The sequence below is a fragment of the Meleagris gallopavo genome, chromosome Z, assembly GCF_905368555.1.
Source record: "Meleagris gallopavo chromosome Z, MGAL_WU_HG_1.1, whole genome shotgun sequence".
In the NCBI taxonomy this organism is placed as follows: domain Eukaryota; kingdom Metazoa; phylum Chordata; class Aves; order Galliformes; family Phasianidae; genus Meleagris; species Meleagris gallopavo.
In genome coordinates this window covers 1,982,819-2,008,955 of record NC_139435.1, presented here as the reverse complement: position 1 = coordinate 2,008,955, position 26,137 = coordinate 1,982,819, and the positions used below count along the sequence as shown (strand labels likewise).

Here is a 26,137-nt window from a genome sequence, read left to right as displayed (position 1 = left end):
TCCCATTGCTTTAAATTACTGTCATCTGAGAAATGGACAAGGTTTGGCAATTGAGGGACTCGCTTTTCTTACCACTTGAAGGCGCAACACAACGAGGCTAGCAACAGAGCAAGTCTACAGGAAGCAGGGATTAAATTCCTGCCTAATTTCTGCATTAGAGATCACTTCCAGGGAATCCAAGAGAGGAAGCAACATGCCTCCATGCTCTGGTACTAAAACTTCAGCCACCTGACGGTAAGATGGGGATACCTGCTTCCCAAGATGTGGGTGCCAGCTCCATGATCCCCATCACACCTTGAAATGCTCTTGAGAAGTCTCCGCTTCTCTGATCTGCTGAGCTACATCCAGTCATCTTCAGAAGACAGCCATGTCCTGTGTGTGTTTTCCATGCATACCCATATTTGTCTATATATCTGCAAGATTTTCACATCTCCTGAAGTTTCCAGCACTCTTTTCCTCTGAAGAAAACCAACACAACCAAGAGCTGCTCCACAAGCCTATCAAGGATTCAGCCAGATGACTCATGGGTCGCATGTCATTCCACTGGGATAATATTTCTGGTTAGAAACAGTGGAGGCACAGAGATAATTAGATAAATGTGCGTTAGATAAATGAATCATGGGGTCACCTTCAGCTTGTCTCCTGGGAGAAATATTTAAATGGAAAGAAATTTGGCCCTGATATAAGGGAGATCTGATCTTGCGTTACAGCACTCTGCAAACCACATGACTCCTTCAAGATGCAGTCCATGTTTATTCACTGTCCTCTATTTGCTCATGCTGTGCTTACGTTATCTTTCTTAAGAGGGTAAATAAAGGGTTAAATACATCTGGGAGCTCATCTGCTAAGCTACTTCAAAAATACCAAAATGGTGGTATAAAGCTATGAGAGTCTGGTATTAATTATGAGGTACACAGACATACAATAGAATGCTTTGTTGTTTATTTTTTATCTCACTTAAAAGACATAAAGCTTTCAAACAAGGCATTCTGCTGCACGGGAAGGTTTGCTCTTCCTTGCTGAGTAATTCTTTTGTGTTTTCATACATGACAGACTCTACAGTAATCACTGCTTAAAGTCTTCAGTATCTTTGCAAAAGTGCTCTCACACTACTCAAAAATGTTTTTAAATGGGCAGATTCACTTCTTCAGCAGGCTCTCACTCTGTGCAGAAGTCAGAAAACCAATATTTAGTGAAAATCCTGTCAACAGAACATAGATATCTAGCAAAGTAATATTCAGGTATTACTCTATTGATTTATCCCACGCTACAGGTTGGAAGAGGAGAACAGGGACCATTACAGCAGTTTATACAGTGCTGGCAGTTTCCGGATGTAATCCAGGCCTATTCCCTGCTGGCCAAACAAGGGCTCACAAAAAGAAGGCCAGCCCTCAGCTGAGCATCTGATTCAAAGGAAAATTCAGCCAAAAGCTGAGCACTGGAGAGATAAGTTAATACAACAGCAAGCAGAGGCTCTGGGTTTAAGCAGAAGTTCACAGCATTTAACCTACTTTAACAGATCAATCCAGTGGGCTTTTAATCATCCCATTAATCCTAAAATAAAAACAATTACCCCAGAGATCCGTATTAAAGTCCCTTAATTATATCTCATTTCATCATCCTTTTTACTCGGGATAAGGAGCACCAGAGTGGTGGAGCTTAACTCTCATTCAGACTTCTACAGCTGCTACAGGGATGAGGCACTGCCTTTCCTGAGAGCACTGTGAGGAATTGGAAAAAAGGAAAAAGAGTGAAAAAAAAGGTGGGCAGGACTCTGCTTTCCAGTGGCACATTACAAAGCAGCAGCCAAAGTAAATGAACAACATTTATATGGTAAGTGAAAAATGCGTGAAAACCTGGAAACCTGGGAAAGAGAGGACTTCACCAAGTCTGGAACCCTTCTTGAATTTCTCTCAGTGTTGTTCCTCTCCTGGAGATTCAATCTTGTCTGCAGCCCTACTGTCCCCGTGGGCTTGGAGCACGGCCATGGGTGGATGGAGGGCCCCAGTGTCCATGGGAGCTTGAGGAGTGTTGATGGCAATGCAACCAGCCTGTTCTCTACTTCTTTAGGGCACAGTGCAGAGCTCACAGCCATACAGCTCATTTTTCCATCTGGCTCCCCACAGTGTGTTTTCCACTCCCAACAAACACCACTTCGTCCACACCCCTTATGGGGACCAGTCCCCAGTAATAGAATGGAGCTGATGCAGCCCCAACATTCTGTCCAAGCTGCCTGTTTTAGCTGCTTGGTTTCAGTCTCCCTGGACATTAGCCATTTCCACCATCTCCTTGCAGAGGAACAAGCCAGCCTTGTGTTATATCTAGGCTTAAAAGCATTGCACATTTACTGGAAGAGTATTTCAGGGCAGTTTTCAGCTTTGCCTAAATACACGACGGAATTTCTTCCTGCTGCCTTGGGAGAAGGCCCAGAGGGCTGTTACTGTTGCAGAAGTTGGGATGATATCAAGCAAATGCTGTCATAAACCAAGCAGCATGTTGGATCCCAGCATGTAAATGGCTTTGGGTTTAGGCAGCATCCCCAGGCTCCAGCTTGGCAAGAGGCTCCAAAGCTATAAATATCTCACTTCTCTGCAAAGATGCTCTCCGAAACCACCACAGAGACCTGAAGGTGCGAGATATAATGTACCCAAGGAGCCTCACAGCTCCTAGCAGGGATTTGTGAAAGAGGAGACTGGTCACAAGTTACAGCCACTGGCAAGAAACCCAACATCAGTTACTGTAATGCACCTCAGGGAAAGAAGTATCTTCATAATGATGTTATGGTAAGGACATAGGCTGATATGTAAATGATTTTTTCTGTCCTTAATAACTGGCAGCCTTAGACTGCCACATTCTGAATTGTTATTTCTGCAGCCAACAGAACTAGCACTGCCCAGCAGAAAGGACTCTGAGTGTTTTTTTCCATTAAGTGAGGGAGAAACTCACCTGGAGATATTTGCGTGAGAAAAAGAAGGAAAAATGACAACTCATTACAAGCTGGATTAAAAAGAAACAAAAATCAGCAGTGTGTTGCAGTCAAAGTGACAAAATGAATGCATGATTCTTTTCCTGAGCTCTTTGGATGGCTCTGCTCAAAACCAAACCTTTTCCTAGCAAATCTAGGAATTGAACATCGCTCATTTTGCATTCCCTGCTGGCTGTCCATAGCAGGAGAGGCTCCCAGGGCATGTGGCAGGACACAGACTAACCCCAAAAGAAAGTCTTCAGTTGTATTTTCTCACTATTTTATTTTCACTTGCCATTTCTCATTTCCATCTCTATGTGGGATCTATTTGTCAGCACTAATCCTCTTGCAATCACTTGCACTTAGGCAAACCAGTTACTGGCTGCAAGGCCTACAGGAAAAATTGGAAAAGTAAGGCAAAATGAAACCTCACCTGGGTATCAGGTTATCCCTGTGGCACCAAGAGCATCCTGGTCTATCTATCAGGCGGGTTCCTGCAGTACCCAAGGATGGAGATTTTATACCTCCTTAGGTAGCCTTATGCTTTAGAAGTTTTCCTTTATTGTGAAACAAATCTTTTATGTTATAATTAAAACATGTGACTTCTTGTCACCCCCATGTCACAGAAATGTGCTCGTTACCAAATGCTGGGTATTTCAGGATTGTTATCATAACTCCCCTCAATTTTTTCCAAGGTAAACAAGCAATTTTCTGCAGTGCCTTCCGCAACTCTGCTCATTCTTGCTCTACTCCTTTGGATCCTTCCAAACTAGTCGCATCTTTCTGTAAGTGAGCTGCCCAAACCATCATCCCTCACCACTGAGCAGGACACACAAACTGCTCATGGCTAACTCACAACACTTCTGTTCATACATATTAACACTACTCTATTTCCCCCCTTGGCAAGAAATGTTTGCTGATTTGTCAGTATTTTGCTTGCTCTTGGCACTGCAAATCAGGAATCAAACCACTGATCTCTTTTGGCGAATTACAGCTCAGTTCCCATAAAAAATTCCCCAGCAGCTGCCTATTTACCTCAGAGCCTGCAAGACAAACATTCCCCGTTATAAAATCATATAAGCTATAACTCTTCAAACTAGATTTAAGCAAAATAAACTCTGCATGGGTCGAGTTTAAGCACTTGGAGATCCCCACTGGTTTTGCTGTAACATGAGCAGCACTGTTTCAGATCAAAGCCCGATGTGCTCTACAACACAGCAGCTTCAGCAGCAAATTCTGAAGAATACAGCAGGGAAAAAAACAAGCGCTTTCTCTGCTGTTTGAAATACTAGCATTGTTATGTTGATTTTAGGAATTGCCTTGGCACATTTGTTTCTAACAATGCCAAAGTTTAAGCAGTGACTGTGCTGCCTTAATTCAACCTCTGAAAGCATTTCAGCTTCAACTTACGTGGAGTGAAAAGCCTGGATGGAAAGGTCTGATCAAAATAAAAATTCAGGTGGCACAGTTACAGCCTAAGTGAGACCTAGTCTTTAATAACATCTGAGAATTAAGAAACACCACGGTAAAGATATCCTAAAAGCATAAGTCAATATATGCCAATAACACAAGTCAGTACAAAATGCCTCGTGCTGTTATTAATAATCAAACAGACACTGCAGATGCCAGGTACACTCTCCCATACCGACAAGAGGTTTGTACTGCCAGCACAATGCCTGGGGGTGGTTCAGACCAGCAGAACTGACTGGAGAAGGCAACTTTTCCACTCAGTCTCACCCCTTACCTTTTGAGATAGTTCCTCCCGTAGAGGATCTGCTGCAGCAGGGTAACCACAGCGAAGGCGCAGATGAAGATGAAGAACAAAGTTCTGTTTCCCAGCAAATCCCTGCCCGACGAGGGGTCTGTGTATCCCATCCTTAACAGCTGTGGGATCTCCGTTGGGTGTGATTCAGTCCATGGTCACCTTCACGCTTGTTTTGCAGGGCAGTCAAGGGGAGCTCTGGGTGTCTGCTCTTGGAGCAACCCAAGGACAGGGCATCCCATTGTCTGTCCCCTCCGTGCCTCTTTGGCTGACAGCTCTAGGATTGTGCGCAGTGCTCCCACGGTAAAGTTTCCCAGAGATTCAGACGTGGCTAACATCTAAAATCAGAGCTCTTTCAGCGCAGGCAGTGCTGTGCAAGAGGCATCCCGCTCCAACCAAGCCTCTCTCAAAAACCTGCTGCTAGCAATTACCTACTCCAATCCAATTTTCATATTCCAGATGGGGGAAGCTGCAAATAAACCAGAAAACCGCAGCCAATGGCAAACACAGGGCTCTGGCAGCCCGCGCTGGAAACGCATCACCATCAGCTCCTTGCTGCTTCTGCTCAGCAATCCCAGCGCAATGTGCTCACACGGAGACGTGACCAGGGTGTGCTATTAAGGAACGAGTGCAGAGCGGTCATGAGAGTTTCCTTCAGTCCCCTGCAAAAACAACAACAGCAATCTGGTCAGCCTGGCAGGGAAGCAGTGTGCCAATGGTATTGCAGCGTTTGCTTGCCAAATGTGATGCTGTATTCACACACCAGTCACTGTTCGGGCTCCTACATTTCCCCTAGTTATTCCTACAGAGCAAGCAAGGACGCTGAGCATCCCTTCAAGGACATGCTCTCAGTTCCTGCATGCTGATGTATAGGAGGCACGGAGCAGCCCTGCAGTCGCAGCGCGCAGCCTGCCTCTCAGATTCACTTAAAGAGACAAATATTCTGATTGCTCTCTGCGGGGTGCAGTGCTTTTTGCAAAAGGCAAAGAACACGACCTTGCCCACAAGTATCAGAGCTGCCTGAAATCTCCCTGTCATCAGGAGGGCTCCATGCTCCTCGAAGGGAAATAATGGCACTTTTGTTGCTGATGTGAGAGCAAAGCCTACTACTTCCAGCTCTTCTTTAACAAGTTGTAATGAAAGCTTTGTAAACATCACAGCTAGGGGTTTGTTTTGCCCCAATGGCAGACAGGGAATAGGGATTTTGACAACAAAACATAGTGAAATAAACTCTTGTCTAAGGTAACAGGAAAATCTTCGTGTGGATAAATTTTCCAACAGGTAAATTGGTGTGTGCAAAACATGCCATTAGCCAACAGTGCAAAGCAGCAAGCAGCTGCTTTTGTTGTAACCAACAGAGGTAATAGAAGTGTTTGAGGTATGAACCTGAACCTTGAGCTCCTGCAGGAGACCTGGGAGTAATTCCACCCCTTCAGACTCTCTTGACTTTCACAGAATGATTGGGTTGGAAGGGATCCTACCATGGGCTGGCTGTCCCCTACCAGTCCTTTCAAAGCTTCACACCTGCATTTATGAGCCCAGCAAAAGGCTTTAGTCATCACTTGTCCACGTAAGAACTGCGGTCATCCTGGGGCTAGGCAAAGATCAGCAGCCCAGTGCCCTGTCCCAGGAACAGATAGCCACAGGAAAAAGCAAGGACAGGGCAATGCTTCCTTGGAAATACATTCTGATTTGGGGTCAGAAAAAAAAAACAATAATCCGGATGGAGAAATAACTGTTTTGGAAGTGCTCACTTCTGTTATACTGGGAATATCATACATATGGGAGACTGTAAAATAAACAGCAGCAGTGGCTGGATTCCCTCTCACCAAAGTCTCCGGTTGCAAGGCCAGATATGTTTCTTTTAATAATCAGTACATGTCAGCTCATAGAACATGAGAATATTTCCATACAGGAACAATACCATTTACATGCACCTTAATCCCCAGCAACAGGAAGAACAGTGTGACTGCTATGAAAATGCTGTGAAAGTGGATTTGCACTGGGAAGCTGAGAAATAAAGGCAGCTGTGAACGTGTCAACGGCACTCAGTGCTTTGATTTGTCAGATTTTTATGGGTACCTTTGAAAATCATCCCTGAAAAATCTGTCTCAGTTGAAGAATCAGTGAGCAAATTTTGGCTACTTAGGACCTTCTGTTCGTGTGATACCACTTTTGCAGATAGTAATATCAGCTAGGTTTTAGTGAAAACTTTCTGCCTTCCTTCCTCTATTCCTCTCCATTTTAAGTGATTTGTTACTGGGGCAGTGCCCCAAACTCATCAAGCTATTCATCTTGAGCTAAGCAAGGCCCAGGATGGCCACATGCGGTCATGCAGCCTTTGATTTGTGTCCTCTTACCCTTCTGCACTGCATCAGAAGGTACAGCACTGAGACACCTCTGCGCAGAACCACTGCAAACCTAATGCAAGGAGCAGAGCACACAGACACATACATGGAGAGGGTTTTCTGTGCCACATCTTGCAGAGATTTCATTCCTGATGTCTTCAGTGCTTCTTCTGTGCAAGCATCAAGCATACTTTTGCTGAAGGGACAACGTATAGTCCTTATTTCTGAGTTGCAGTTTATTTTGAACTTAAATAAAACAGAGAAATTCACTACTGATGGGCAGGCCTGGCTGGGAATTTCACTAAGTATCTCTCCCTAAACCAGTCATCTGATTCAGCATTTGACTGATTGTGCACTCTCATTTCAGCTGGAAGCAAGGGCGTTCGTGTGTCGGAGAGCAGGATCAGTCTTGTTGGTTATTTAAATCACAGTACACATCACTGAATGAATATATGAAGCTCACAGGACCGTACAGGTTCAGAGTAAAGCACAATAAACTCAACATTCCCCTACAGGAATATTTCTCTCCTTGCCTGCTCAGCCACTCTCCACCCTTCTTTGTTACGCACGTTAAAGAACTTCACAGAGCAGATTATTAAAAGCTGTGTAAGGCTGTAGATCTTTCAGATCTCACTCTCCTACCTTCCTTTTCCTCTAAATGAAAGTTTCTACAATACTCATGCCAGCTGCCAGACCAATGATTTAGCTGAGCACTGGCTCACATGCATGTGCCTGTAAGGCTCAACTAAATGTGAAACCCATAAACATGTGTTTATCAATATTAACTCTTTTGCAATATCAAACATCCATTTATCAGCACGACCTATTGCTTAACACAACATCTTGTCCCACTACCACCATGAATCTGTATGCCTACACTTGGGGTATTAAAGAAGCTGAAAGGATTCAGCTGAATTGTAAATGTTTATTTAGCTGGGTTGAGGCATGAGGGGGTGACGAAAGCCATGTTGGCACCAGAGCTACCTGTGGAGGATGTGTCCTGGAGATAACATATGCTCTACACACTGGATATCCATTACATCACCACCACTTTCCTTCCAACCATGTTCTCATAGACAGTAGGGGAGATCAAACCCAGAGGGCTGCGATGCTGCCAGAGCCATAAAGGAGCTCATGGGTGGCACTTACCTATCCCAGTCAAGTCAAAACTCCCAAGGGGTTCACCAAAACCAAACTTAAACCTTCTGGTGAATGCCTGTGAAGCACTGGAGCTAGTGCTACCCATGTTAAAAGTGACAGATGAAAGTTTTGATATTTCTTTTTTCAGAAAATATCCTAGCTGTTAATGCAGTGAAATATTTCCTATGGCCAGAAGAACAACCACACACTGTCTAACAGTGACAACATCATCTACTGGTGACAAGCTCAATCTGTGTTGATTCCACTATTTTAGGAACAAAATTTTACACTAAAATGTTAATCTGAGATATTAATAAATCCTAAAATATGGAATACAATGTTGGATGCAGTTCACAGAAGCAATGACTTTGATGTCGGAATGCATTCTGCTGTGTCAGTGAACAGCACTGATCAGAACAGTAGAGTTGGACCAGATGACCTTTAAGGGTCCCTTCCAACTTAACAACCCCATAATTCTACGTAGTAAAGATTTCTCTGAGCAATAAGCTAACTGATTCCTTCAAAAATTTTATACTACACAATCAAGACAAAGAGATCTATTTTAGGATATGATTTGGGCTTCCTTTGTCTTTTTATCACAGTTCTGTGCTGATTTTCCATTCAAAGTAGTAGAATATACACCGCTTGATTGAACCACCAGCTTCAGTACTCATCAACTTCCTATTTATGTGATTCCATGATTCCATGTGGTGCAGACACTGAGCCTCACCTCATTCTTCATTGAAGAGCCTCCATTTTCTGACCTCACTAACATCCTCTATAATCCTCCTGCTTCCAGTGCACCCTTCTCTTCAATCAGGCATTGGCACAGGCTGCCTAGTGAAGTGCTGGAATTCTCATCCCTGGAGGTGTTCCAGAACCATGGAGATGTGGCACATGAGGACATGGGCAGTGGGCATGGTGAGAATGGGTTGGGTTTGGGCTTGGGGATCTTAGAGGTGTTTTCCAATCTCAGTGATTCTGTGATTCTCCCCAGCAATGTGCTCTTTTCCACGTGCCCAAAATTCTACACATCTACCAGCAGCTTAGTTGGTGGTGTTGACCGTTCTCTAGGGAGCCAGGCTATGTATTGAAATAACCAAGAGTGTAGCCACTTAGTTGTGCTAGCTCTTTAAAAACCCAAAACTGGGAATACAGAGTGGGAGTTCATCCACAACCCATTATCAATCCCCAACGAAGGGGTTACGACAGCATCTGGCCTACGGGATGCAGTGCCCTACAAGCTAAGATGAATGAAATGCCTTTGACAGGGAGAGACGTCCCCAGGAGATCTCTCCTCCAAGCGGAGGGAAGCTCAGCGTGGCATTTAGTGACTTACAGAACATTCCCATCATCTTTATTTAAACTTCACTCTCAATCAGCATTTTTGCTTTCCTCCAGGTGTACCCAGCAGCTCCACTGGAGCTACAAGGGCTGTGGGTGGTTTCTTTGCCGGCAGCGTGGGCAGGGAGGTATGTGTGAACAGCAATGCAGTCACTTTAGAACATATGAATTGAAGCTTGAAAGGAAAAATAATAATAAACCGAACAGATTGTCAGGCTCGCTGCAATTCCCAATCAATTAAAGCTTATTTTAGCAACAGGGCAGTTTAGTTCTGAAAAGTTCTCCTCGCACTTTCATGCTTTCGTGATCCTGTGCAGCTAAAAAGGTCTCACTGGGAACAAATTACTTCTGGTACAGCATCCTCTGTACTGCATTTTTCATTTCTATTAAATGACAGTAAGAAGGATCCATATGAGCAAACAGCAGCATGTGAGTAAGGCTTTGGCCCTGGGTGAAGAAGAATGATGAGGCTTGGACATGTGTCTGCTGGGCTCACAGTCTACAAGAATATCCTTTGATGAATCTAAATGTAAGTTATGAGTCAGTATTTGTTATATTAAACCAAAGAAAGTATTCTGCATCAAGCAATTGATATTTTTTAGCATGTTTTTACATTATGTCTGTCTTTTGGATCTTTTGATTTGTGACATTATTGGATGGCATTTCACAGTGGATGTGAAATCTGCCAAATCAGAATTCTTTTTTTTGCACTTGAAAAGATGAAGCAGTGTGAGATTCACACGGAAAGGTTCATGGGTTCAAAAGTCAATTAATTTATGAGGAAAGACCTTCCCTGATAATAAAAATAATATGCAATGGTTTGGAGTTCCTTACAGTTTATGAGAGTAGCTGGCAAACAAGAACAATGCTGAGAGTTCTTGTCTGTCAGAATCATAAGTGTCTGCTTAATTAAGTGGGCAAGTGTTACTTGAAATTTTCACTTTTTTTTTCTGATGTGTCAAAGTCAAAGAGGTTATGGAGGATGTGCCTTACAGTTACAAATTGCTGTTATAAACTGACTGAACGTATGGTCTGAGCTTTAACAGAGAAATTGAAAGTGGAAAGGGTGTCTAACAACTAAACCCCTGTCTAGTTTTCTTGTTACCCCACTGTAATGTCCTACAGCAGGCTACAAGCTAAGCCATCCTTATCCTCATCCCATGGGATAACAGTCCTCACCATCATTTGCTACTTGGGAAGAGGTCTGTGCTCATCTCTACGTTCCTCCACAATTTCAGGCAGAGCCACACTGTAGTGCTGACATCCCCAAGATGCCTTAGGAAGCCAAGCAGCAGTGTGCGATAGCAGCTTAGGTACTTTCAGCACTGGAATTGTGACTTCAGCTTCATGGTGTGGTAGTCATCTGCCATGTAATCCCCTCACCTTACAATCCATGTGCTGTGCAAATGAGCATCTCTGTATTCCTCAGCATCTTCTCCCTCAAGAATGAGCTGGCAATTGCAGCATTCCTTGGCCTAGCATGTTTATTCCAAAACAACGAGGAAAAACATTGGAAGCTTTCCACTTATGACTTAAAGCAAAAATCACAGAATCCTAGAATGTCTTGAGTTGGAAGAGACCCCAGAGCCCATCTAGGTCCAGGGCCCCATTCAACCTGACTTTGGGCACCTCCAGGGACAGCGCATCCGCAGCTTTCATCCATTCAAAAGTGCCTGTATTGATTCCAGCAAAACTGGCACAGGGACTCACCTTTGCTACACCCAACTGCTACTGCAAGGTGACAAAGCTGCAGAATTTCATCAAGATTTCCAGAAATGTTCTGGTCCTCTTTTTTTTTCTCTCTTACAGCTACTGAAGATGATCATCAGCAAATGAATAAAACATACTTTCATGCGAATGAAACAACATGTGCCAGCTTTGCTGCCGGCATTCTGTCCACATGACTCTCTCCCTCTACTCACCCTTCTCAGCATTTCTGTGTTAACCCTGCTTTCACAGCCCAAAGGCAGCATGGCAGATCTGGGAGCTGGAATATTCCTTCCCTCCCCATAATATTCTAAAATGGTTTGGGGGTAGGAGAGGAGGGGAGGTACATTTCCAGACAAGTACAACAGTGGAAAGAAAATTGGATACTTTAAAATAGCATTTCTCCTAGAACTGAAAGAATCCTGAGTAGTGTGGGTGCCTTTCACTGATAGTGCCGAAGGCCAAGGATGGGCCTCTGGCCAGCTTGAGCTGATGGGGGAAAACCAGCTCAAGGCAGGCTTGGAATTGAGAAGGCCCTAAGGTCCTTCCAACCCAGCTATTCTATGGTTTTTTGGTCCCTAAGATCCCTTTCAATCCAACCATTCTGTGATTCTAGGATTCCTCTGATGGCCTATGCAAAGGCTTAGAGCATCATATAGCTTCACAGCTTGCAGACTAACAGTCCGAAAACATTCTCTGAGCCCCCCCCAGATTGCCTCAGCTAGACTTCTGTAATCATTTACAAAGAAGTGGAAGATAAGAACAGCCTGTCTTACCTGAAGCTCTAATTATCCAACATCTTCTTATTTCCATGCCCTTCACTACTGCCTGACCTCCAGGTCCCTCCATGGGAATGGCAGAGAACAACAACAGGAATTATAAAATGGAAAGATACTCATGCGTGAATCATTTGACCCACGGTTGAAATCAGAGAGGGCAATCAGGGAAGCTAAGGATCCTGAAGAGCACCTGCCGTTTTTCAGTTTACATCTCATCCTTTCGTCATCTCATTTGTCTGTGAACCAAACACCACTCTGCTGTGGCAGTAATAATGCAGCTTGCTGGGGACACAGCTCCTGGTACACTGCTTTGTTTTGCAGCCCACAAAAGACATCTCTGCTTGCTGCACCATTTGAAGGTTAGTGGAAAAAGCTTAGAACAACAAGCAATTAATGACGAGGTGAATGCCAGATTTCATGATTTGTGCCACAGGGTGTACTTGGCCCAGTATTTTCTATTTGTACATTCCCCCATAAGGTTGAATCATCAGGCAAACTCTGGATTACTGCTTAATCAGAAGCAAAACCAGTACATGCTTAACATAATGGCAGGCAAACTTGATTTTCAAGGGCGGAAGCAGAATCTAAATCACTGCATTAACAATATGGATTGTTTTTCTTCTGTTGGCGTTGCTGTGGAATTTAACCCCCGAAGTGGCTGTACCCTGCACAGAAACCTTCAATCCAGAAACTGAGCAAGAGCTCTCCAGCTCCCAGAGATATCTTGGAACAGTGCTGGCAAGTATCAGAAAGGACTAATGTTTAGAAGAGTAATTTCAAGCTTTATTTATTTATTTATTTTCATTTGCAATCACGCCAGATAAAAAAGGCATTAACTAATTATTTTAATTGAACTTCTTTGTGCTGTTTCCCATGGGAGCTGCACTGCAGCTGCCTCAGCTCCATCCCAGCTGGCTGGGGGATGGGAAATCATTACAAAATGTTGTTTTCCCCAGAGCAAGTCTTACTGCTACAGCTGCCTCTCTAGAGATGGGGAACTATTGGAAACAGGTGCACTGTACATAATATCACCTGCTTTGAACCTAAGGAACTCAAGGAGGACAACTTACATCAAATCCAAGGAAAGAAAACCATCCCAATCCATTTTTTTTTTTTTTTAATTGCAGAGGGGAACACACATTGATTGCCTTTAAAACAAACAAATACCTATGTAGGGCTGATGGTTTAAAAATGCATGTAAAGATTTCCAGTGAGAAATCTATGAATTTCTGAAGGCAATATATTCCAACTTTCGGAGCAGTTCTGATCTTGCAGGCAATGAATCATCTCCAACAAGACTGAGATCACTGATGGAAAAATATGCGCTAGGAATGGAGTGGGGGAAAGCACCCAATTAATCAAGGAGAACTGGCAGCAAGTATAGAAGAGGGATATTTCTCCTCAGGAGACTTTTAGTTCAGAGTTTGAGTTTTTGCTTGGCTCCAAGGGATGCAGCTATGTCTTCCCTGCTCCCATCCCTGCTCCTGACCTTCTCAAACAGACTGCTGATATCTCTAACCCCACAAGTTCTGACTTTATTTGGGCTCCGTCTTTTACAGAAGCTTGGTGACAAGTGAGAGGGGAGTAATTGGGATCTACTGTTGCTAAAAATCTGTTTTTTTTCCTGCTGACAACCCCATGTGAAAGCTGAGCTGTGCTGGTACCATGGGCACGGAGCTGGGATCACGATATTCCCAAAGCTGGCCAGACTGCTCCTCAGAGCATCCCTGGTAACCCCACAAAGGCACTACTGGGGATATGCTGGGAGACAGAATCTTTCCCTTCACACTTAAAAATTGATAGCTGAAAAGTGGATTTCACTCCTTCTCCATGCCTGACAATAGGGAGTTAATTTTTCTCCTGTGTTATTTTAGCTCTGTTTCTGAACGTACAACAGATGTGCCCAGAGCTCAGCAAAGAAGCTTTGGGAAATGTTTCTGTTTTTTCACTAAACAAATTCTGACAAGTCGAACATCCCAAGTACAACAGCTCTCTTCTCCTCTCTGCCCTCTGCCTCACAGCCCGGGGATGCTGTCATGGGCTTATTCTCCTCCCTGCACATTTTCTGCAGTCACAGCCTGGTCCATGCACTGTTACTGCCACACATCACCCCAGGGCAACACAGCATCCACGTCTCTAGAAGAGACTAAATTATACCATTTTGAGTATGGAAAGAGTTTGGGGCTTTTTTTGCTTTTTTTCTCTCTTTTTTTTTTTTTCTCCTACATCTGTACAGTTGTCTAATGCAGGCATAGCGCCTGGTCAAAGAAGACCTAATTAAATAAGAAAATATCACATTTTCAAAAGTCTGTAACAAGGTGTTTCAGGTTAGAATATTTGATGGAAATGTTCACCATCTGCTAGAACAAAAAGGTTTTAATGTCTGAAGACAGTATGTAGCTGGAGCACTCCAAGCACTTCAACCTGCTGCTAACAGCAGAAAAAGCAAACTTGTCATGCTCCCAGCCACCTGCCTATGCTGCTGCAAAGCTCCTGGACTTCAGGGCATTAGCTTTTGCACAGATGTGTGGTCCGTACCAGAGAGGTAATCCAGCTTAGAATAAACCCAGCAGAAAAAAAAATGTAAAGGTTAGTTTTCACGTGGATCATCTTCCTTGCTCAGACACACCGCACCCACAGCTGCTTCCAGAAACTGAGAGAGGGGACACTTGGCAGGAAAGAGGGAAAAGCGGGGGTGAGAAGTACAAATTCTTGGCAGCCAAGAGCCTATTCACCTTACCTGGAAAGCTGTGGAGAGGGATGAGCATAATGACATAGCTGAGCTGGGCTCTGCTGGATATGGTGTGGCTGCTCTTGAACAGTGATGTGCAAAAATGCAACAGCAATACTACAAAGCCCCAGGCATCTCTCCCAGATTTTGCTGGCCGCTAGTCCCACAAAAGGCTGCTAATGGCATCTGACTGCTTTCTTTTTTGCTCCTACCATGCAAGGTCATCCTGAAGGGCACACATTCCTCTATAGCTTACAGAGTGAGATTTAGACAAAATAACAACCTTCGGTTCTCAAAATGATAGTAAGCTACCAAGGTGTGTATTTTACTTACTAAAGCATAGAGCCATGGACTGAAATGGAACAAATCTTTGCAAAGCAAGGATCTCTGAGCACTTAGAGTTATCACAGGTTATTAAGATTTATTCCTTTCTCAGCAGAGATAACAGACACATTCATTGATTGATTTGAAAGGACCTCACACAGCAGCCAGAGCCACTGACTAACCACTGCCCAGGTCTCATATCAGAAGGTAACAGATCTGAGTCAGGAAAGTTTGCTATTCTGTGCAAGAAGAACAAAAATTGGACTAAGCCAGAAAGAGAAAAGCAAAAGTCTACCTATCTTGATGTTTCACTGCCTGCTGTCCTGCAGGAGAAGCCCCTCCTGATGCCTCCTGCTTTGCAGAAGGAAAGCTGAGGGAGCCAGGAGGGTGATGTGGAAGTCAGAGGCACAAGAACACAGAACCACACATCCTATGGATTGGCTCCAATGCAGGGCTGGGATAGGAACAGTGACTCAGCTCTGCCCAAATCTCCTAAGAACACAATGAAAACACATTTTAAAACACTTAAAAATTCACTTTCTTATTAAAGGCTAGTGAATGTCCAGAGGGAAAACCAAACAGCTTGCAGCAAGTCTCACTTTTTAAGTCAAATACAGTTTTTCATAAGGCCTGCAGTCAGGAGAAGATCCGAATCACAGACTGAATCCAATTCTTACTGATACATAGGAAGGCAACGTGGTTGGGAGCCAAATTTGATATGAAAAAAAAACAGAATTGAACTGAGCATTTCATTCCTGATTAATTACAGATGACGACTGTAGGACAGTAGATCTGAGGATTAAAGTATTATCCAGGCTGAAAACACAAGAAGACATTCCTAATATCACTCTGTGTCATTTAATATTCTGTATGCTCTTAAGATCTCTTGTTAGGTCTTCATTCACTAGTGGAAACCTCCACCTCGGATCTGGTTAATGCAAAGGTTTACTCACTTTTCTGTAAGATTCTGCCTGCAGCTCTGCTTGAATATATTTTCTCATTTGTACTCTTCAAATGCTGCCTTAATCGTTTCCCTGGGAACAAACGAACATCCCACACATAGAACAAGGGTAATACCATCCCTGCTTCTTCTTTATATGGATAATTCTTAACACAGAATAGTAACACAGCGTCCATTCACTCAACTACCTTAAGTGCAAATAACAATCCACAGTATCAAATAGCTTTATGAATAAAAAATGCATACAAATGTGGGTATTTCCTAAAGTTCATGATTCAAATAACCACTTTTTCAATAAGGCTTGATGCCCTCAGCAGAGTTTCACGTGGAGAAAGCTCCGTCCCCAGGCTACAGCATCCAGAAACAGTGCCTTGATCAAGACCCCATAAAGTAGTCTTGGCCCAGCAACTTACACAACACCTAACAGGGATCAAAACCAAAGTGTAGATGATGGCATCGTCCATCCAAATGCCTGCCTTCCTTCCTGTTCTGTTTTCATTTCATTCAGCTTTCAAAACACATTCTAGCTATTACTGGTAGGGAAAGGAAAAAGTAAAATAGGATCCTTTCGTTTTATTATCGGTGTTTAAAACTTCACTGTCTACTGCAGGAAAGGAGAGGTATCAAGCTGAAGAAGAGTAATGGAATTAATGCTGAGCACAGAGGAACAAACCAGGAGCACCAATACTGGCCAATACTCCTTGAGTACATAATGGAAACTAGGATCAAAGTGATACATCTACTCAGCTTCAACTAGGTGATTCCTCAGCTAAGCTGGGATTGAGGTTGTATGAATGTTTCAAGAAGTTCACATATAGATATGTAGCCTGAAACACAAAACTTTAGTAATGTGTCTCACAGTGGATTTTCTTCCCTGTCTTATCTACCTGCAGCGCTGCCAAAAATAAATCAATATTAAAAAAAAAGATAACATAAGAAATAAGTAAAGTGTCCCAGAAAACTTAATGAATCTTAAGGTTTAAAATACCAGCAATTTGCTTTCATTCCCAACTCAAACCATTTTCCTCCTTGCAAAATGAAGCACTGCATATGGGATTAATTTATCTAATTATTTCTCATTCTGTTCTAACTTTAAAGAAATATGACCATGTTAGAAGCAGCACTGCTAAGAGCTTTGCAGAGCTCAAAGTGTTTTGCAAAAAACAGTATTTCTGCTTTTGTAAGTAATTTTAATTCCAAAGCACAGGACAATGAAGTTTGTGGATTTACTGACACAGACAATATAGCAAGACTCTCTGTGTCAAAGCATAAACACTTCCTGCAGAACAGGCTGTGGAGGAAATTGATGTCTACAGTATAGAGGGAATAGATGTGTAAAACTGGGAATAGATGCTGACAGGAATTTGAGCCTGCTTTCTGATACTGGTATTTTTATTAGCTGTGAACTGGAAAGTATATTCATTTCAGTTGCAGGGTTAGGAAGTACCTCATGCTAAAAAATATCTATTAGCTATAGTCACATTTCCAGAAGTTACATATCCATTGCACTGGAGGTTCTTTATGTGCATGTGGTTGTCTTTAAGCAAGTAAATATAAACAATGACATCCACTAGAACTGAAGAGTACTTGCTTTTCTTCTTAGAACAGACTGTTGCAGCCTAGAAATGTAAAAAAATGCATGACTCAAGCAAGAATTGAATACTGATAGACAGAAGTTAATTACTAGAATACTGAAATATACATTTGAATTCAAATATTAAAAGTAATAAAAGACCAAAATTAATTACAAAGTAAGTTTGATTGAAAAATAAGTAACAGCTCTAAAAAAAAAAAAAAGAGTGATAACAGCTGATAGTTAAGGAATAACAAAATGCTGAAAGCATGCCAAGATCACAAGGAAGACACAATGAACCAACAAGGATCATTATACGTAATTTTTCCATGTGTAATCACTCACAGGGTATTGACAAAATCAGCAGCCGAAGAGAACTGCTAACAGCACTGAACCTACATGCCAAAAAGAGACCCGCAGCTATTTCCTGCTCAAATCTTGAGTCAGGATATATATAATTGAGTTCACAAGTCAGGACTGATGATTTACCCAGTGCTTAGTCCAAAAAGAGGCATTTTGTTAGAATGACATAAGCAGCTAAGAACGCAGAAGTGCTGCATTAAAGCATAAAGACAGCAGGGTCAGACTGCACTTCAGTTCTTGGAAAGGAGTACTCAGAACTCCGCAGTGGGTCCACGTTCTTCCTGCATGACCCAGGAAATTACAAATTGGTTTTTTAAGTAAAAGCTGGCATGAAAAGGTGCTAGAGGTAACATTAGCAAGATTCTGAGTAAAATTCCCAGAATTCAATAGGAAGGGGCTGTTCTGAGTAAATTCTATAGCAGTACTATCTCAGGAACCAATGCTATACACCAAATCTCAGGGCAGCTGGACTGCAGCTCCAAAAGCTGGTAGATTTACAACAGTTTGTCCCTTCATTCATATATGGCTCCCAGCATCTTCTGGAGTAAATCTTTCCCTATGGGGTAAAGAGCAAAGACAAATTCTGATTCCTCCAGTTTTCTCACTTCCCCTGATAGGAAAACACTGGTTTTTTTAGTATCTTGGAAGCATACTCCTGTGCCTAAGGTACGAACCAGGCTTCTAAGGGTAAGTTAACATTACAGTAAGCAGACAAAAATAAGAGCCAAGAATAAAACCACACTGCAAAAGCAGATGTTCTCTTTGCACACCTTGTAACAGTTTAAGTCTGGAGGAAGACAACAATGATGGTCAAAAACACCCATAGCCCTTAAACACCTGAGGTCTTTCAAAAGCTGCAGTCATACAGTGCTCTAAATGAAGCTGCAGTGGGACACTGATGATGCATTATCCCTCTGTAGAACAATTAACTGTAACTCCTGGAGCTGCGTATGTGGCTTCTGTGCTCCAACAGGAACACCTCACTATTCTTTTTTTGCTCATGAAACAAGTGCAAAGACAAACATTTCATTTGTTGAGGTTTAGCTGGGAAGTCCAGGCCCATCATTTCTTTAAATCCTGGCATCCACTTTCTTCTCTTCCCTATGGCTTTTCACCAGTTTTTAATACTGTGCCTGCAATAACAGCAAGCAATGTCAGAGAGCCAGAAGCCTCCTGGATGTGGCAGAAAGATTCATTACTGTAATCTCTCAGCTAGCTGATACTAGATCCTAAATAACAGATTTGCATGGAAACAGGAAATAAGACCTCAAATTTCTTTCTGCAAGGGCAGAGTAGGGATTACTTTTATAAGGTCACGCTGCTAAAATACAGCTTCATCTCTTCTCCCATTCCCTCCCACACACTGGAGCATTTGCGCTACTTATTGTAATGGGGTCCTGTATGACCTGCAGCCCCAGCACTGCCCCGATTGCTCATCCGTGAAACTCATGCTCAGAGAACAACTGATTGGATTAACTTGGCATCATCTGCAAAGTGCTCCTGTGCTATCGAGCACAAAAACACCCTGCAGCCCTCCAGGAGTCAAGTTGAGACAAATCACACCTGAGTCAGATTCAGTAGGACTTAATTTGACTTCTATCTGTGCACATTTCTTCGCATAGCCCTCCCATTAGATCTCTCTTTATTTCCTACTTCTATAATTCCACACCATTCTCCTAGCACATGAAACTATTATTAGTCAGATACTCAAAAACTTTTGGCTAGTGTCTTCAGTGCAGATGTTAGCAGCTCAGAGTACATCCAAAGGACGAAATTGAATGTACAAGAAGCTCAGCATCCAACTGCCAGTCATTTTTGCTCTTCCATAGCATGCATGCATCTCCCTCACCTCTGAATTCTTTTCTAGCATAGAAACGTATTTTACTTCCAAAAAAACCCACAAAACCCACCATATGAAAACTAATTTTTTTGTTTGAAGTTGACTTTTTTTTTTTTTTTTTTTTAAACAAAGCCCCTAGCACAGTTCACCACATATATAGGTTTGCTCTAAAGTTTTGCGCAAACAAATCAGAACTGCGCTGTAGCCAAACAGCAAACACAAGCAGCAATAAATCCAGGACAGCAGCAGCAGCCAAACGCTCTCCAATCCAACTTCCCCTTATTTATACTGTGACTATTTATTTACCTGCTGCATGTGTTGTGGCTGCCCTCCTGTTATGCCAGTCTTCCTTTTCTCTCTGTTTCTCTCCTGTTAATCGTGGACTCCTTCTTCTCAGCTTTGAGCCGCTGCTGTTCCCCTCTCCCACCTCCTCTGAGCACCATCCTAGATCCAGCCCTCACCTCTGCATCACAGTAGCTTCCACCAATGCTAGGTTTCAGCCTCCTGATGTCAAGTTTCAGCCCAGCCCAGCCCAGGGAACCCACCCCCTGCCTCATCTCGAGCATTCTGGTTTTTTTATTCACTCTGTGCTCTATACCCAATTTCTTTTGCAGCTTTTATGTCTGATGTGACAAAAAAAAAATCAGCTTTTTGTGTTGGGGGAAGCCTCTTCCTTGCACTAACTCTTTGTCTTTGTTGGAAAAAGCTCCTCTGGTTGCTCTAATGGATTGGAAATCCCCCAGAGACCATTTCCGAGGAGAAATTTTAATATTAAGCTAAAAGTAAGAAGATTTAATCTGTCTTTGAAAAGGCATATTTGTCATGAAATGCAACCAAAATTCTAACTCTACAGTTCTCAAAAAATGCAATTTTTATAGGTAGGGAAAAAAGAAAGGAAAAAAAGGGAAGAAAGGGGAGGGGGGGATGAGGGAAAGGTAGAACAGCTCCTTCCTGCATAATTTTGAGTTCAATACTTAATCTAACAATTGATCCTGCAAACTTTCTCACAAGTAACTTGACTCAAGCACTGACCTAATCTGGAGCCATTCTCATGAGTACAACCATAACAAAGCACGTTGAATCTCTGCGTTGCAGAATTTGGACTGCTGAATTAATAGTTAATTGAGGGCAGCACTGCCTGCTCCTGTTTGTCTAACACAGCACAACACAGCTTTCTGCTCCTGCTAAAAGCCTCCAGGTAGATCTGCAGTAAGGCTGAAAAACAACAGACTGTTGGTGACATTTGAAGCACTGTCCCTGCCTCATCAATGCTCCATCACATTTCACACCTCAAATCATCTCTGAAGTTCTAAAGCTGGATAAATGCACAAGCCTTGAATATAAGACAATGGGTGAAAAGATCCATTGCAGGACTTCCCCATCCCTATTATGATTTGCAGCCCCTAAAATTCTGTCAGAGCTTATCTATCAGCTTATCTGACATTCCCACTTCACAAGTACATTCCCCACTCACACTGCCACCAAATATGGGTTCTCAGAAAAATTAATTACCTCTACCATACTCCAACATTTCTACCAATAGATTGAATTTTTCACACCAGATATGTTTATAGGAATCCCACAGAGAAAAGGAAATTGAAGGGATAAAAACACTTCCTTGCTGCCCCAGAATGCATTTGATGAAGAGCAGTGAGTGGGTTTAAGGAGCTTCCAGTGTCCTGGGCCCCACAATAAACTCATCTGAGAATTCTACAGTTTATGGGAATGTTTCTCAAAATACATATCATGGAAGAATTGGTTTTTTTTTGGGGGGGGGGGGGGGCAGAACCATAAAGTTTGCTACCTACATTTCACCTTTTTTTTCCCTTCTTATTGTGTCTACACTTTAAGAAATATGACTTTATCCTTCCATCTCCACCGTCACCAGGTAACAGAGGAGCAGCAGGAGATGGGTAGAAGGGATCATATAATCCCTAAGAGGACATTTATGATTTTTCCAGAATTCTGTGTTCCCTCTCAAAGAATGTTTGTTTTCATCAGGTAGAGGGTCAAGAAGAAACAAGAAGTTCAGACTTAATATCTCAAGAATGGTTATTCACAGAGAGCTAGCTCACAGAGAAGTAAAGAAATTTAAAAGATATCAATGTTGAGAATACTGTAGAAGTGCTTTATGGGCTACTAAGGAGATGTGGTGCATGTATACATGGACAATATGAGATCCTACTACTTCCAAGGGACACTGTTGTCACTATAATAGTGTTGCTGTTAGAAAACCATGATGATAATGCCTTCTTTTGTTCTGGTTGTGGGGCAGTACTCTGACCACAGATAAAAAATAAAAAGACAAAATTCAACAGAATTACACACTCAGTTCATGTTAATAGAGTGTGTTCCTGCAAGGAAAACAAGGTGAAGCAGCTATTTTACAATTAATTAATGTCACAAACGACATTCCTATAAAAGTGGTCAACTTTGCTCTGCTCAACATCTGTGAAGTAAGAAGTATTTTGTGCATCATAAGATCACAACAATGATAATAATGATATGTTTTAGCAGACATAAGGCCCCCTCCAGCTTTAGAACAGAAGCAGTCATTGAGCAGCTCATAATTACAGATCAATTTCCCTGCATGGTCCTCTTGATTCAAAACTACCAAGCACCACAGATTTATGTATTTTTCCTCAGAAGCCACAAATTCTATAATTCTATGAAATGAGGGCCTGAGAAATGTGAAGCTCTCTGTGTTGTCCCAAACATGCATGACCAAACACAACAGAGCAGGTAGAACTTGGGTTTTGTTAACACTCCTACAGCACAATGCCCTGAAAAACATACTGAGAAAGCTAAATAATATATTCTGAATGTGGTATTTTCCATGCAGTTCCCTCCAGAGATCAGAAGAGAGCCCTGATACCAAACCAACTGCAGCTTAGCATTATTACGAGGGCACAAGAACTGGCTGAGAACCAGCATGACTTTTCTTCAGAGCAGCTACCACTTTGAGATAGAGAGAGATTTCTTCTTCTGGAAGTGCAGTATCCTAAAGCGTCCAGTAACCCAAGCCTTTGCAACCTCTTCTAATGATAAAGGTGGATCAGACAGTTATTTAAGAAGTATTTCATACCTGTACTGTGTTTCTTCCAAGGTTCTCTCTGAGGTAGGTCCTGATTCAGAAGGCAGTTCTGGTGATGAAGAAGCACTCTGTCCCTAAGCACAGACAGAAAATTGGAGCATACATTAGAAGAGAACACAAGAAGAAAAATTCACAGTCAAGAGCTGGAACACTGCTGTACCATATGCCTTCCAGGAGCCACACACAACAGGGTTCCCCTTACAATCCCTGCCTTGCTGTGCTCTGTTGTACTTCCACCTGGAAAGACACATGGAAGTGCCAACAAGAAAAATCCTTCCTTTTTCTTTTTTCTCATCTTAATGCAATTTCCCAGCTTCAAAGGATTGTTCAGTTGCAAAAAGATATAGGACAAGTATTAAAAATAAATAAGGAAATAAAAAGTGCCTAACTGTTCCCACTAATGATAAAAACAAGTCCATGGACCTGTCAGCATTACAACCAAATAAAAACATGACAGAATGGCTGGGATTCTACTTTTTTGCCTTATGCAACACTGACAAATTTGTCTGATCTGCAGAAATTTGGTGTCTCACAGTTACATCAGAGACACTAGAAAGAGTTCACATTTTACTTTTCAGTTCTCAGTGGAAGGAAGGTGTTATAAAATCTATCATTCTGCTTGTAAAATGAAAAATACTGACCACAGACTAGCATTCAGCTCCACAACAGACATTTTTTTTCCTGTGACTATAGTGATTTCTTTTAACATTTCTCACATTTGTCATTACTACATAAGCTGCTTATGACTGCTGCCTGGTGAGGTCAGAAATGTTGGGAGTTCCTGGAAGAGTGAACAACTACACAGAACTCTTATAACCATCCTATTGTCACTTACATATACAGAAGTTCTTAACAGTGTTGTTTTTGTGGATGTGATGTTTTTTGCCTCCTCAAGTAGCGTGAATCATTTCTGCCTTTAGCAAAGCAGGAAGCTGGCTGCAACGTCTGGCTCAATTAGAGCATTCAGTCTTCATCCTGCTCTCTTCCTGAGTAATAAAGATGGAGAGATACTTCAGAGACTTCAAGCCTTTTAAGCAAAGGTTCACCAAAATTGCTTTCCTGGTAAGCTTCTTCAAACTGTGTTTATTTCCACGCTGGCTCTGCTCAGGGCAAATCTACTGCATCGCCCCTTGGCCTATGCCATTTTTTCCAATCAATTACAAAACATAAGTCTGCTTCCAGAGAAACAGATGTGACCTTCTCAGTGCATCTGACAGATGTCCCCAGTGCAGAAAAGTTACCAAAGCACTGACTCTTTGTTTGCCCTCAGTTACTTCACTGTAGAAATTCTGCCTGTGTTCTTCCTGAAGCAGATAAACATCTCATTCATTGCACCCACCCTTCCCTTTTCATTGATTTACAGAGTAGAATGAACACAACTAAATTTTCTTGATTATTTGATAAAACGTATCAGTGATAAAACTTCTACATTTGTATCACTATATTTAATAATAGAGTTTAATATTGTCCAGAGGTGGATGCCCTGTCCCTGGTGATCCCAAGGTCAGGCTGGATGGGCTCTGAGCACTGCTGGAGCTGTGGGTGTCCCTGTGCACCGCAGGGGGTGGGACCTGATGGCCTTTAAGGGTCCCTTCCAACTCAAACCATTCTATGATATAGTATCATCACTATAAATACGATACTAAATTGTAAGAAGTATTAACTGTAATTGTATAATTGTAAGAATTGATAACAAAAGGGTATAATCATTAATTTCTTTCACAAGCACGGACAGAGATGATGTAATCTTACAAAGCCTTTCACTCATTTCCCAAACCACGTTGGGTGCCTCATTTAAGAGACCAACCCTCAATTCTAAACAAGTTGACCCAGTTCACTGGGCGTGTGTAGACAAGCCAGTGTGTTTTACTAGCACAGTCCCAGCTCATTTCAAATTTACAAATATCAGTCTTTTCAAAATTTTCATTTTTATCCCTTGTGTTTTCAAAAACAGCCATTTGGGCCCAAACAATTTCAAACCAAGCACAGCAGAAAACTCACCAATTCAAGGTGGAAAGAATAAATTCAATGCAGAGACAGCAGTCTTGAAAATATTTTGAGCTGCTTTTCCACATTAGTATCAGAGCCAGATATTCTTGCAAACCATCTAGTGAAGTAGAAGAGATGATACCATGTGGCATATTCTACTGTCATTCAGTCACAACCAATCACAGGCAAATAACAGGGTGAAATGCTTTCCAGAAGTGCCTGTCTCTGCACTGCTAAGCAAGGTCTTCAGTGTAGATATCTGCTAGATGTCTGATGTTTAGTGAAATGGATTCCAGCCTTTCTGAAGAGCAGGCAAAATCTGAAGGATTACTTGACTACCAATGTGTAATTTTATAAAATACCAAATGAAACTCCTCAGCTTTCTGATGAAGAGTTTTAAAACTTCTATTAAGTAAGAGCCTATGAGGAAAACAAAAGTCAGTTGCAACTTATATATACCATTATGCCCCGATTGCCTGGATTTCAGTGTGAAATTAAGTTTTGTGGGACAGTCAAGGCTCCAGAAACATAGACTGCAGAGATCAGAAGGAACAAAGTACAAAAAGTGACGGCAACAAATTAATCAAACCTTTTAACAGCAGTGATAGCCTAGAAAATCCCAAGAGTTAGTAGTGAATTTGAACTGTTCCAGGAACAAGAGCATGTGTATATATATGCAGGTGAAGGCAGACTTGAGTACCTCAGACACGCCTGGAACTCTCAAGATCCATGCCAACAAAGGAGTGGAAGCTATTCAGTGATGGTAATGAAGTCCCAGCCCTGAGCTAATACCCTCCCTGAGAAAAGAGACTCACCATTAACCCAAAACCAGAACAGGCTGCCTAACTTCTGAGCTGCCTTGTGCGTGGCCAGAGCAAGTCCTGCAAACACACCAGTCTTTGAACCAACAGCCTTTGATAACCCCATCCTCCACACCACCAAATGTTGTCAAAATTGATTTGTGTACATCATGAGACCACTTGGCTCTGTTACACTCACAGAAACTCCAGCAGTTCTGTGCACTACAAAACAGGCCACATCTATTTGAATGGAACAGAAAGCAGAACCTAGACCAAAGTGCCAGAAGGCAAGCAAAAAAAATGTTGATTCACTCATGTGAATGGCACACAGCCCTCGTGCTGTGCTATGTCTATAGGCTTGACTTTTTATTCTTCATGTGCAATTTAACAGACCCAACTGATTAATTTTAGTGATAT

The 26,137-nt window shown here is 42.3% G+C and overlaps 1 protein-coding gene across 4 annotated transcripts in view; it reads right to left on the bottom strand.

Annotated features, from left to right (window-relative positions):
• The window catches only part of ST8SIA5 (ST8 alpha-N-acetyl-neuraminide alpha-2,8-sialyltransferase 5), a 60,949-nt gene that overhangs the window by 32,425 nt on the left and 2,387 nt on the right, over positions 1–26,137 (bottom strand). For 2 of the 4 annotated variants that reach the window (XM_085212688.1, XM_085212690.1), the window contains exons 2-4: positions 23,767–23,917; positions 22,923–23,005; positions 4,710–5,389 (exon numbers count right to left, since the gene is read on the bottom strand). In XM_085212688.1, the coding sequence (XP_085068814.1) occupies positions 4,710–4,840 (131 nt within the window). In that variant the 5' untranslated portion in view covers positions 4,841–5,389; positions 22,923–23,005; positions 23,767–23,917. Of the gene's footprint in view, positions 1–4,709; positions 5,390–16,053; positions 16,135–20,143; positions 20,345–22,922; positions 23,006–23,766; positions 23,918–26,137 lie in introns of those variants that run through there. The other 2 variants (XM_085212689.1, XM_010725162.3) reach the window with 2 other exon arrangements.